This window comes from Microtus ochrogaster, chromosome 18 (assembly GCF_000317375.1).
Source record: "Microtus ochrogaster isolate Prairie Vole_2 chromosome 18, MicOch1.0, whole genome shotgun sequence".
Taxonomy (NCBI): domain Eukaryota; kingdom Metazoa; phylum Chordata; class Mammalia; order Rodentia; family Cricetidae; genus Microtus; species Microtus ochrogaster.
The window spans coordinates 13493415-13506677 of NC_022020.1; the positions used below are offsets into that span (position 1 = coordinate 13493415).

A 13263-nucleotide genomic window follows, 5' to 3' on the forward strand; every position below is an offset into this window, starting at 1 on the left:
GGTTGATGGTGGATCGCTGAACTCCGGGTGTGTGAGTGTGCTTTTATATTAAAGTTGTATCATCTTGTACCCACTGGCCTGGATTAATTAAATTCGCCTTCACAGAGGGTGTTTATAAGAGACGCTGAAATCTCAGAAAGTGTCTTCTAAATGTTTACTCATGAGCTCAGTCTTATAAGCAAACTGTGTCTTCTATTCGGAAGGAAGGAATTAGAAACACTAGATTCCGAAAGTTACCCAGATGTTTTATTCCCATAATAACCTGGGCATAAGTAACACAAGATATAATGGTTAATCTTCATGGCTAACTTGACTAAGTTTAGAATAACCACATAGACAGACCTGTGTGTGTCACTGGGGGTATTTCCAGAAAAGTTTAACTTAAGAAGGAAGAACATTTCTGAATGTTAGCAACACTACCCTGTGGGCTGGAATCTTTGATTATGCAGGAATAGAGAACTGAGCATAGAAAATCATCTCTCAGACCAGCTGCCTTCTGCCACATACCTACCCCACTAAGATAGACTAATTCCGTTCTACAATCTTAGGAGATAATACAATGTGGCCAGTTTATCATGTGATAATGATACTGCAATGAGAAACTAACTATTTCAATGAGGAATAAAGCTGATTTTATCTATTTTTTTTATATTCTAGGGGCTAAGATTTCATTCTGCAGCCTGGACGGGTCTTAACTCTATATTCTCTATTCTTAATCTCCTGCATGTTGAGCAGCAGATTTATGCCACCATTCCTCACATAACATATTTTATACTATCATTTAACTATTTTTTTCTGAAGTTAATATTCCTAATTACATCTTCTTAGTAGTGACTTAGGTATTAAGGTATTAAGTCACATCACAATTTATTATATATAATTAACCATGATTGTTGTAAGATCATATATATGCATATATAATTATATATGTACTTTACAGTATAGTGTTTGTATTTGAATTAACCACTAAAATCCAATGTAATGTTTTTTAATAGAAAATAACCTGACCAGTTTGAATATATCAAAAGCATTTTTATAAAGCACATATTATAATGAAATATGAAATTTTAACTCTAGTCAATGAGTCACAAATTTCTAAATGCTAACAGAATTATCAAATGCATTATTGAACAAAAATTATGGAGTATATATATTTTACATGTTTTAAAAGCTAATTTTGGGTGGAAGTTGAGGTGACTGTTGAAAATGAATCTGCATGTTGTTTTTCTTTTTCTAGACATTTCTACACACACAGATACTGTTAAAAAGTTGTTGATCCAATAATGAAATAGTCATGAGTGACATAACCTTCAGTAGATGGAAGAGCATGTATGTGATAGTGTTCCCATAACATCACATCCTTCAGGGACATCATAGCTGCCTTCATTTATGGAAGCACACCAATGTTCACGCAATGGTACAGTCACTAGTGACATATTTCTGAGGATGTGTCCCTGCATGACTACATCAAACACAACACCAAACCCAATTTGCCAAAAACAAAACAAACAAAAAAAAAAAAACCAAAGAACAACAACAGACCCCCTACTTTGCTGCATTGGTTCAGATATAGCACAGTCACAGCACATAAGGACACTGTGTTCATAAAGTTACTGTTCAATAATAGGAGGTGGTAAGAGCAGAAATACACATTTTCTGTTGTAAACCTTCAGTTTTAAAGCCAATTAATATGAAAAGGAGACAATTACAAGGATTACCTCAACTTTCTTTAACATCCTTCTTAGTGTTTTTTAAGGAGAAATAAATGAAAAAAGCAACAACTCACCGTGACTACAAAAAGAAAAATCTGTTGTAAAAATTTTGAGTTAAATCGGGTACAAATATCCACTTACAAAAAAATATATCAGAAGTAGTTCACAGTACAGTCTTTAATTTAGGAAACCAAGTAGATTGCTTTGTAGAAAAAATTGACCCTGCCAACGAGAATCAGATGCATCATTAAACCGAATCTTCAAGACTGTTCCCAGGGCAGTTACTCTCGTCAGCTCTCCTGTACCAGGAACCCTCAGAAAGCAAGTGTCAGACACTTTAGGCAAAATAACAGCCCAGAGGAGGAAAGATAGTTTGCTGTTGCTCAAGGAATCATAGCATCTGAGATGTAAAAGCGAAGAGCTCACTGGGTGGCATTTTTACCTGGGATCTGTTTAAATGGCTTCCATAGGATGAAAGTAACAAACAGGCAGTCTCAGAATCCAGGAGGCAGTGTATGTTAGCTCTGGAGATGTTTCCTGAAACTCTGAACCACAGCCATTGCAAGCCCAAGATGTATCCCTGGCCTACAGAGAAACTCTGTAGGCTTCCTCAATTTAAGCAAACTCAAATGTAAACAAAGTCTTTAGATGAATTTAACCCAAAAAATATTTTTTAAGCCTATTAAACTATTTAAACATGAAAACATGATTTCTTTAAACGAGAAATAGGGGTAAAATGTTTCCTATGCAAAGACCATGATTTTCACATATTTCTTATAGTTTTTTTAATCAGAGTCTATGTATTTTGTCTTATATTTTTACTAAGTGAGGGAAGCAACATGGCCTGCAAATGAGCCAAAGAAACTATTCTATACTGATCATGAAATAAGTCTCTCATAAATTCTTCATTCAGTGTCTGTCTTCTTGAACTTTGCTTAATTATCTGACCCAAGACATTTTCCTGCCTTTCTTCCCTTTCTCCAATATACCAGAATTTGATGACTAGATTGCAAATCTTCCATAAACAGAGAAATTAAAACAAAATAGAAAGGTGTTAATTTTCAGTCTTCATTTTATATGATGCTCAAAAAAGACATTATGTAAACCTGCTCATGTTACAATTTCTGGAATTTCAAAAAAGCCACAGCATACTACTTCAGTCTCTTCAGCAAAGATTCTCAATTTCATGATAAAGGAAACAAACAGTTTGCTCTAATTTTTAATGTTGTTGTTTGTTCAGATTTTAAAAATGACCTTGGTTAGGTTTTAGTGGATAGTGAGGCTGAAACAGGAGGACTAGAAATTTGAGGCTAGCCTGGACTACATGGAACCCTGTTAAAATGAAATAACACGCAGAAAATACAAGGACAATAAAAGATTTTAGATCCAGTAAAATGGAAGTTTTAGCCAATTATTAAAATAGGAGTTTATATCCCTATTTCTCCCAACATTTTTACGGGTACATTTTTATGGATACAGACAAAGGAGCTCTCTGCAACAATACAAGAGTACCCTTCGCTGTCTGACACCATGTGCAGTTATTTAAATTTAAATTATATGCTATTCATATTGAAATGCTCCCCACTCAGACTAGCTGTCTGTTGAGTCCACAGTATAGACTGTGACCACCATATGGAGCAGCACGGTCCTAGAATATTCCCATCCTCAGAGATGCCCACTGTGTCACACTTCCTACTCTTTTTTCCAAACTTTTCTTTCAAACATCTCCCTGTGCTTTCTCCTCAGCAGCAAGATTCTGCTTTGCACAGAATCTAGCTGTTTGTAACTGTAGAACTGTTTGAACTCTAGCCACAAAGGATGTCTTTGTCATATCTGGAGAAGTCACACTTGTCTTTAGGGGGAAAACATGTGACAAACATGTAGTCAGTAGCTAGAAATCTGCCCAGTGAGTCAGGGATCAGCAGTGTGGAGGCTGAGAAGCTCTGCCCTATAAACTCTACATTGGACTCACAATGGGATGCTCGCCCAAAATTAGATTAGCTACAACACAAAGACAATCCAAAGACTAATATACACCATCCACAAGAAAGTAATATATCCCAAACTAACCTAGACTTAGGACTTAAAACATACAGTAACTTTAAAAAGACACATATTTTAAAATGTTATCACTATAAATTCTTATTTTTAAAGAGCAAAATGGTTTCCCATACAAGCTAGATAGATCATTTTCACTTCTTCATATTATATCTTACATGAAAGTTGGGGCTATGACTTTTAAATATTTATTTATTTATTTACCATTATACACAAAGATACACACACATGTATGTTGGCACACACAATATTTTATAGACACATTCCAATGCACACACATATACAAATATATAATCTTGTAAAAGAAGAATAATTAGGTATGAATGACATAAGATAAAGAGCATACTACAATTATAAAATATGATAAAATAGTACAAGTGTATGTAAGTGTGTGTTTGTGTGCACATACACATGCACATAGGGGTATAAGTAATTACATAGTGTGGTGGTAGCATGAATTACTTAGGAGAATTCCATTATCGGGAAAAAGATATGGAAATATCTAAATTTCATTTTGCAAACCATAATTATGCTGGAAAGCTACACCTTAATTATTTAAATGATGGAACATGTAAGAACCATCTGAAATGGAGCACATGACAGGAAACTCAGTATGAGAAGACTTATGAATTAATAATTCTTGCAAAACAGAAGAGAAAGGGTAATAAATGAGAAAGTAATGTAGTTTCATATGGTAATGAGTTCTTTGAAGAATATTAACAATTAGGAGATAGACAGAGGGAGGTGGACCTTAGGCAGATGTCTTTTTATAGATATCAGGTTTTGAAAAAGAAAACTGAGGATTCGTGTGGGTGCAAATGTTATTGGAAGTAACATTAGTAGATTCCCTCTCCCAAGTGGTGAGTATGAGGACAGAGTTAAGGAATACACCCATCATCTGTGAGCAGAAAGTGGCCAGGAGCTCACAGAGATGACAGAAAAGCAAAGGTCTCATTATCTTGCTTTCAGGTCAAGATCCTAATGATCTATGAGGAAGAGGGAAACCTCTCATGCTCTAGAAGGAGAGATGACCCCAAGGAAAACTCAATGGGTAGTGTGAGTCAGAGCACTTAATATCTAAGAGGAGGGTTGGAAGGAGGTCAGTGAAGATCAACCAAGGTTCATATGCAGCAGGCATCAACACACAGCAGTGTTCTTCCCAGAAATAATACTGGATGTCATTCCATGCATCTTATTAAATCAGTATAGGTTTTCATCACAGGAATTGTGCCCTAGCAAAAGATCTACAACTGGCAATTCCAATTAAGAAAGCATGACTTTTCATAATTAGAGGCATCTCGCTGAAATCTACATCCTCTAAAATTATATATGAAAAGAATGAGAACATAAACAGGTAAATTGCATTGATTACAGTATACATATATAATAACTGATAAATATAATAACTGATATATGCACATGTGATGCTGGCATCATTGAATATCTATTTATATTAGAACAAAGTGACAAGAATTTCTTTATAGTTTTTTCAAATGAAAGCCCTTTTTTCTTAACAGCTCCTCTACTGTATAGCAAGTCAGACATAATCTTGAAGTCACTGACAACAGTCTCTTTCTTATTAATCATGATGATGTGATTTTCACCCCACTTATACACTTCTAAAATGAAGGAAAGAGAACTCCATGTTGGGGACATTTGCATATTTAACACAAGGGATAAATCTTTCTGATGTCGATTAAATGTGAAATCATCCTGAAACTCTGGCAACTTTTAAAGATATGTTTTAATAACAAGTTTCATAAAAAACAAAAAAACATCAACATAAAAAAATCAAGAAAAGATTTTTTCCTATTTACTGATATAGTAAAAAACTTACCAGTCGAAAGAGTCATGTAAACATAGACTGAACTAATAAAACAAATTATCCCATTTCTGTTTACACAATTTCATTTTACACCGGCTATTATATTTACTTGTATCAAATTTGATATTTACAATGACAGAAATCAGAGTTTTTGAAGTTTTTAGAGCCTAAAGCACTGACTTTCAGTTGAATTTTCTATAATATTCAGATTTGTTTCCAGATCGACAGTGGGAAGAGTTAGGAATCTTCCTGAGATTCTGGGATAGAAAATGACAGTCTTCACTTCCTTCCCTTTAGTCAGGAGCTCAGGATCAAAGCAAAGTAAATTTTCCCTACAGTATCACTATCATGAGATTGTCCTTTAATATATGGTCCTTTATACCTTTATATTTAGGACTAGGTTGTTAGGTCTAAGAAAGTTTAATCATCTTTAAACTCTTGATTTACTCAAAAGTAAATGGTAATATAAGAAACCATAATGATAGACATCCAACTACTCTCCTGCAGCACATTCTATATTTGAGAAGCAAAATAGGAATGTGCTTGGATTTCATAACATCTTTTTATAAATCAGTCTAACACTTTAATTTTGAAAAGAGTACTTAAATCTAAAAATAATAAAGTGGATGACATAACCCGAGTGCCCAGAAAAAGTCTCCATAGAAACAGATTTTTTTTTTTAAAAATGGACACAAGAATGAAGAGGTGGTTCTGATTTTAATAGATTCTTACTCATTGCTAGGCTTCAATGCTTTGTTTATTCATTTGTTCAGTATGAAAGGCTTACCATCTTGCTGGCCATGGAGAGTCTGGGGACTTTGCATTCTTTCTTCCAGATTCGAGCTAAGGTCAGAGTTCACAGCTGACATCCTTGTTGAATCACTCATATCAAATTCATCACTTTCTATAGAACTTTCATCCTGAAATGGTTTGAAAATATAGTTAGGCACCAAAACAAGTGTAACTGTGTGCCAATAATTATTCTGTCTGTGTGGTCAATGAGAGGCTTAGCCAATGGCTTTGAGAGGCTGGACTAGGTTGAGGAGTGACTTTGGGATACCAAAAATTGCAGTCCTGCCCACTCGTCCCTCCTCTTTTCCTGTACTTCACACCTAATTGTTGGACCCCCATTTCTGTTCCGTGAGTTCCCTTTTTAAATAAAGAAAAACCTCAGTATACTCTATTTGGATTATCTTGGAATTGACTTGTGTTCCCCCCATTTGACGAGATCTGTGTCAAAGGTTATCCAGTCAGTAATCATCAGGTTCTAAATGTGGTTCTCACTGATAAATATTTGGAACAGTAAATGATGAAATCATTTCTCCTTTAAAGACTTGTCAAAGATTTTGAATACATAAACACAGCATTATGCACGGTACCATTGTAAAGGTAGAATAACGTGTTAAGAGAAGAAGCAATTTAGGAATTAAGCCTGAACATTAAAATAAAAATGTTCTTAATGAATTTGTCTTAAAAGAGGTGACCATAAAACATGATGGAAAAGAAAATGTAAGTTTTACTATAAACAAAATGACTCAGTAAAAATTATAAGCACTGATCATATAATACAGTAATAATTTTTCATAAGCAAACAGAATGGACTCCAATAATAAACCATATGTATAGATTCAACATATTTGATATAGAGAAGGAATTCTTAACATCTTTTACAAATAAGTATAATAGATGATTTATAGATGATAGATAGATAGGTAGATAGGTAGATAGATAGATAGATAGATAGATAGATAGATAGATAGATAGATAGATAGATAGATAGATAATTATTGGGGGTACATAGATGATAGATATGTGGGATACATTATAGATAGGTTGGTAGATACCAAATAAATAAATCATATGGTTATAGATGATAGATAAATAGATAAGATTATATATGGATAATAGGTGGTCAATAGAGGAGAGGTAAATTATTTATGTAGCTAAATAATACAAAGCTATTCTTATAAGCAGAGAGAACACTGAAATCACAAAAGAAGTTCTAAATAACATGGCATAAAACTCTTTCACTAAAAACCAGGTCACAAAAATGTCTACTATATGGATAAGTCAGAAAAAAATGTTAAGTATGAACAGTTAATGAACTGAGATAGGTATACTTTGTTATTTTTGAGGATATCAGGTAATTACAACATTGCTCTATACTCTTTCTTCCCTCCAAACCCTCACATACACCTCTCATTGCTCTGTTTCAAATTCATGACCTCTTTTCCCTTCTTTTTTTATATGCATATATGTATGAGTATACACATGCAAGTTCTTAAGTATCACCCACTTGTCCTGTATAATGTTAATTATATGAATGTTTTCAGGATCTGATCACATGGTATTGAGTAACCAATTGGTGTGTTCTTTTTTTTAGGGAAGACTATTTTCCCAAATCTCCACATTCTTGTAGCTTTTGTTTAGGATCGAAGTCTTGCAAGCTTCCAAAGGAGTGGGCAACCAACAGTCCTACCCTGCTATGACACCTATGAGCAAATCAACTATCAGCATGACATGGTGCTGTAGGAAGTCTTACAACCAGTTACCACTGGGGTGTGACCTCTTATACTATCTAAGCCATTGTAGAGCATGTGTTTGCCCTCTTTCTGGTTGCTAGATTTGGGTTCTGTTTTCCATTCAAGCAAAGGATTCTGATTTATGAGTTTACCCCTAAATAAATAACCAACTATTTCTCAGTTCTGAGCTAGTGTGGGATTTCTTTTAAGCGTTCTTTCACATTTGGCACCCAACGTGGGGCACAAATCCATGATGCTGAGATTAATAGTCTCATGTTCTACTGACTGAGTTAGAATATTGTATGCATGCATGCTTCTGCCTCTGTTTAAAACATTTTTATATATTAATATATTTATCATATTGCAATGTACATTTATAACTCTGTCAAGATATATATGCATTGTTTGCAGTTTGAGGTCATTGTCCTCACTTGTTGCACATTTGTTTATTGTATAATATTCTAATATGAGGTCTTAGTCTATAAGTTATATAGGTATTAAGAATTATTGATCAATAGTCATCTGTCATACTTAAAGTTAGACTAATCAGGTTTCTTAGATACATAAAAGATTATACTCTGCATAGATAGGTAGTCTTCAACCACTTGAAAGAGCTGAAGACTATGGCATTTAAATAACTTAGGGTTTTGTTGAAGTGAGACACAATTGTTCCTGGCAGATCTATTCCTGAGAGAATGTTGAACACCGAAGACACACCACTTGGAGCTTGTTTTCTTCTTGACAAAACTGGCTTTTGGGCAAGGAACTGCCTATGCCTCAACCACTGACAAGATACATAGTTTCCAGAAATGGATAAGCAGGACTGTCAAATATTGCCAAGGCAGGGTAAGACAGTTTTGAAAATTTTCCTGCCTCTGAAAATGGTTTGTCAGTTATTCTAGGCCTTAGCCAAAGTTGGTTACTTCAACATTGCAAATGACACTTTGGGTGATCACCCAGGTAGCCAGTTGTCTCTGTCATTTGTTGCACATTTGGAAAGTTGCTTGATTGCACTTCCTGCTTACTTAAGTAATATTATTTCCCTTCTTGGATCTTCAATAGGGTTGAAGACTAGATAGTTGTAGATACTTTCCTCTCATGACTTGGCCAATTTATTTCTTAGACTAGTTAGGATAGAATAATTATTGAATATATTTGTTCTTATTGTAAATAATTTTGCATTAGGCTTAGAACGCTCTTATTTAAACAAAAGGAAGAGGTGCTATAGGAAGTCTTACAGCCAGTGGTTACCTGCCCACTGGGCCGTGTCCTCTTATGCATAAGCATGCCATGCATCCACTCTCTTTCCAGTTGCTGGATTCAGTTTCTGTTCTCCATTCAATCAGAGGATTGTGATTTTTGAGTTTACCCCTAAATAAATAACCATCTATTTCTCAATTCTGAGCTAGTGTTGGATTTCTTTTAAGCGTCCTTCCACAACGCAGTAAGTATGTAGTAGTGGCATACATACTAGCACACTAATGAACAGCTCCTAATTGGACTTAGAACCTACTTATCAAAAGGAAAAAACAAGCCTGGTACTGGAACCCTAGCTAACTACTCAGTGCTACTGAAGGCACACATATTGGTAGGGAATCTATATTCACTAATTTACTAAACCAGCATAATTCCTAACAATAAGTATAAACATTTGTCCTTAAACTACAGATAAGTATAGTCATCACCACTCATCAAGAAAAGTTCTCTTAGACAGTAGGATGCTCAGTTCCAATTTCACTGAAGCAAAGAGCTTGTCATTATACTTCAAAGTAATTTCTTTGCTGATTACAAGATGCTGTTGGTTTTATGTAGTTTAAAAAAGGAAATTAAGAACTTTTCCTATTCAAAGAAGCTATTTCTTCAACCTTGGGGAACTTCAGATTTCATGGTTACAAGGCAAGTACTTTACCCACTGAGCAACTTTTCCAACTTTAATAGATGTCTTTGTAAGTAAATATTTTAAATATTCAGCATTTATTATTTTTGATGGGGGCCACTATTGTACACCCAGAAGATAGTTAGCACGAACCCTTTGCCTCCTTTCATCATGGGCATCTGTCCTGAGGATTGAACTCAGGTCATCAAGATTGGCAGTCAACACCTTATACCTGCTGAACTATTGTGCCAGATTAAGTATTTCTTATATATAACACAAATAGCTAATGAGATAAAACTATTTTATAGGATTTATGGACATGTAAAATGTGTGCATGTGTTTGTATAAAGAAGGGCAAGATGCAAAGTTTCAATCATGTTCCCTGTTCTGTGAAATGGCTACAAAAAATGCTGAGCATTGTAGGTAATCAGTATAAATTTATCATCATTAAGTGATACTTATCAGCATATTTTTTTAGAAGTTTGGACAAAAGGTTAACAAACTTTCTTGTTAAGTGTACTATTTCTTAATGTGGCTTCTATTGTTGTGAATAAAGACCATGAAGAAAAGCAAGTTGTGAAATGAAAGGATATGTTTAGCTCACATAGCTCAAGTCACAGCCCACTGAGCAAAGTCAAGGCAGGAACCTGGAGGCAGGAATTGAAACAAAGACCATAAGAAACAATGCTTATTTGTTTGTCCCCCATGAAATCTTAGTTTGTCTTTTTTTTTTTTCCTATATGAGCCCACAGTGAGCTGATCCCTCTCACATTAGCCATTTATCAAGAAAATGCCCCACAGGCTTGCCTACAAGTAATCTGATGAAGGCATTTACTAAATTGAGATTTCTCTTCCCAGACATGTCTAAGTTTGTGTCAAATTGACAAAAAAAAAAAAAAAAGACTATCAGCACATTTGCCACACAGTTTTGCTCTTTAAAAATACTAACTTTAGGGCTGGGCGATTGTGGTGCACGCCTTTAATCTCAGCACTTGGGAGGCAGAGGCAGGTGGATCTCTGTGAGTTTGAGACCAGCCTGGTCTACAGAGCTTGTTCCGGGATAGGCTCCAAAGCCACAGAGAAACCCTGTTTCGAAAAAAAAAGAAATACTAACTTTAAAGTATTTGTTATCATTAGTAAATTAACAATAGGAAAATTTGTAATTTTCTTTAACATTACCTTATGAAGTATAAGTGGTTTATCATAAGTCTTGTTGTCAAATACCAGTTTTTACATACTTATACAACCTGAATAAACACGTAATTATACAGCCTCAGCTAAAAGCATGCACTCATTCTATAATTGTACCAATTCTTAACTAAATTATTCTTTTTAATGAGATAAAATTTATAGAATTTAAAGAATTAAGATTTATAGAATCTAAATTATTTTTGTCAGCATGGAAATAAATTAAACTATAATCAGAGAAAGACAAACGATTTCTAAGTGTTAAATTTTTAAAAGAAGCTTTTCTGAGACTACAAAGTGTGATTGTTTTTATTATGCAGTTGTTTCTCCAGGATCATTTTTAAACCACTTGTGTGAGACTTTCTGCACAAGCCTCTGCTTGGAGCTGTAATATAACCAGGGGCAATCGTTCAGGGAAGTCCATTACATATATTATGGATTGAGATATCACCATGGTTTATCTGCCTAAATATAATTGAAAATTCATCTCCACATTTCTGAACATGCCTTTTCTCTACTCACACATTCCAGGCCAATGTCTACACCATAGTAAACAAACAACCCAATTGGTACCATACTGGGCAGTGAAAATTTCATAATCTTTCATCGTTAGTTTTGGAAATTTATCCAGTCATTCACTATCAGTAATAGTATGTTAAATATCCTAATGTTCAAACTTCTTCCTGTATTGCATCCCTGAAACTTTCTAATCAAAGCAAAGAAATGTCTTCTAAAGGTTTTTGATTATTATTATTTTCTACTCTGTCTTCTATACCCATAATTTGGAGGTTAGATCTTTTCATGCTATCATAAAATTTCTTCATATTCTGTTAATTTTAAAATTTACCTGACTATCTTAAAAGAGACATGCTTTGAGTGTGCCTAAGTTAGCTAGATTTGTAGAGGGAGGTCACCAAAAAAGACTCAGCCACACAGTCCTAGGTAGGCTGCCTAGGCTCCAGTGAATGACCTTACATTGTTGCACATAGTGGCATCACTAATTTAACTCAGTGGGTTTAAAAACAGGACATGAAATTGGGAGTGTGTTTGGTTTGAATATGTGTGGCCTTTATAGACTCATGTGCTTGAATGGTTGGCCCAGATGGAGTGGCATTATTAGGAGTAGGTGTGGCCTTGTTGAAAGTAGTGAGCTCCTGTGGAGGCAGGCTTTGAGGTCTCACATATGTTCAAGCCATGACCAATGTCTTAGTCTTTTTCTGCTGCCTTTGGATCAAAATGTAGAATTCTCAGCTCCTTCTCCAGCACCATGTCTGCCAGCATGATGCAAAGTCCCTCCATGATGATAATGGACTGAATCTCTGAAACTGTAAGCCAGCCCCAGTTAAATGTTTTCCTTTGTAAACTGGCCTTGTCTCATAGTCACACTGATAAATATCTCGAATATCACCATAGAACCTTCGTCCAGTGATGGATGGAGATAGAGACAGAGACCCACATTGGAGCACTGGACTGAGCTCCCAAAGTCCAGTTGAAGAGCAGAAGGAAGGAGAAAATGAGCAAGGAAGTCAGGACCGCAGGGGTTGGTCCACCCACTGAGACAATGTGCCTGAGCCAATGGGAGCTCACCAAATCCAGATGGACTGGGACTGAACGAGCATGTGATCAAATTGGACTCTCTGAATGTGGCTGACAATGGGGGCTGACTGAGAAGCCATTGATAATGGCACTGGGACTTGTTTCTACTCCATGCACTGGCTTTTTGGGACCCTAGTCTATTTGGCTGCAAAGCTTCCTAGGCCTGGATGAAGGGGGAGAGCCTTGGACTTCCCACAGGGCCGGGTGTTCTGCCCTCTCTCATACAAGGAAGGGGAGGGAGGAAGAATGTAGGGGAGCAGGAGGGGAATGGAAGAGGGGGAGAAAGGGAAAATTTTAAAAGGAAAAAAAAAAAAATAAATAAAAATAAAAAGAGTTTTCTTTATAACAGTCTTGGTGTCTCTTCACAACAATAAAAACCCTAAGAGAGAGGGAAACAAAGGAATACCTGAGGGGAATTGTGAGGCAAAGGGGACAAACATATTCAAAATGCTTTGCTTGTTTATATAAAATGTTCTAATAATAAAC

General features: G+C 35.4%; 1 protein-coding gene across 5 annotated transcripts in view; it reads right to left on the reverse strand.

Moving 5' to 3' along the window:
• The window catches only part of Nol4 (nucleolar protein 4), a 363650-nt gene that overhangs the window by 211363 nt on the left and 139024 nt on the right, over positions 1 to 13263 (reverse strand). For all 5 annotated transcript variants that reach the window (XM_026783520.1, XM_026783518.1, XM_026783519.1 and 2 more), the window contains one exon: positions 6383 to 6515. In XM_026783520.1, the coding sequence (XP_026639321.1) occupies positions 6383 to 6515 (133 nt within the window). The remainder of the gene's footprint in view (positions 1 to 6382; positions 6516 to 13263) is intronic.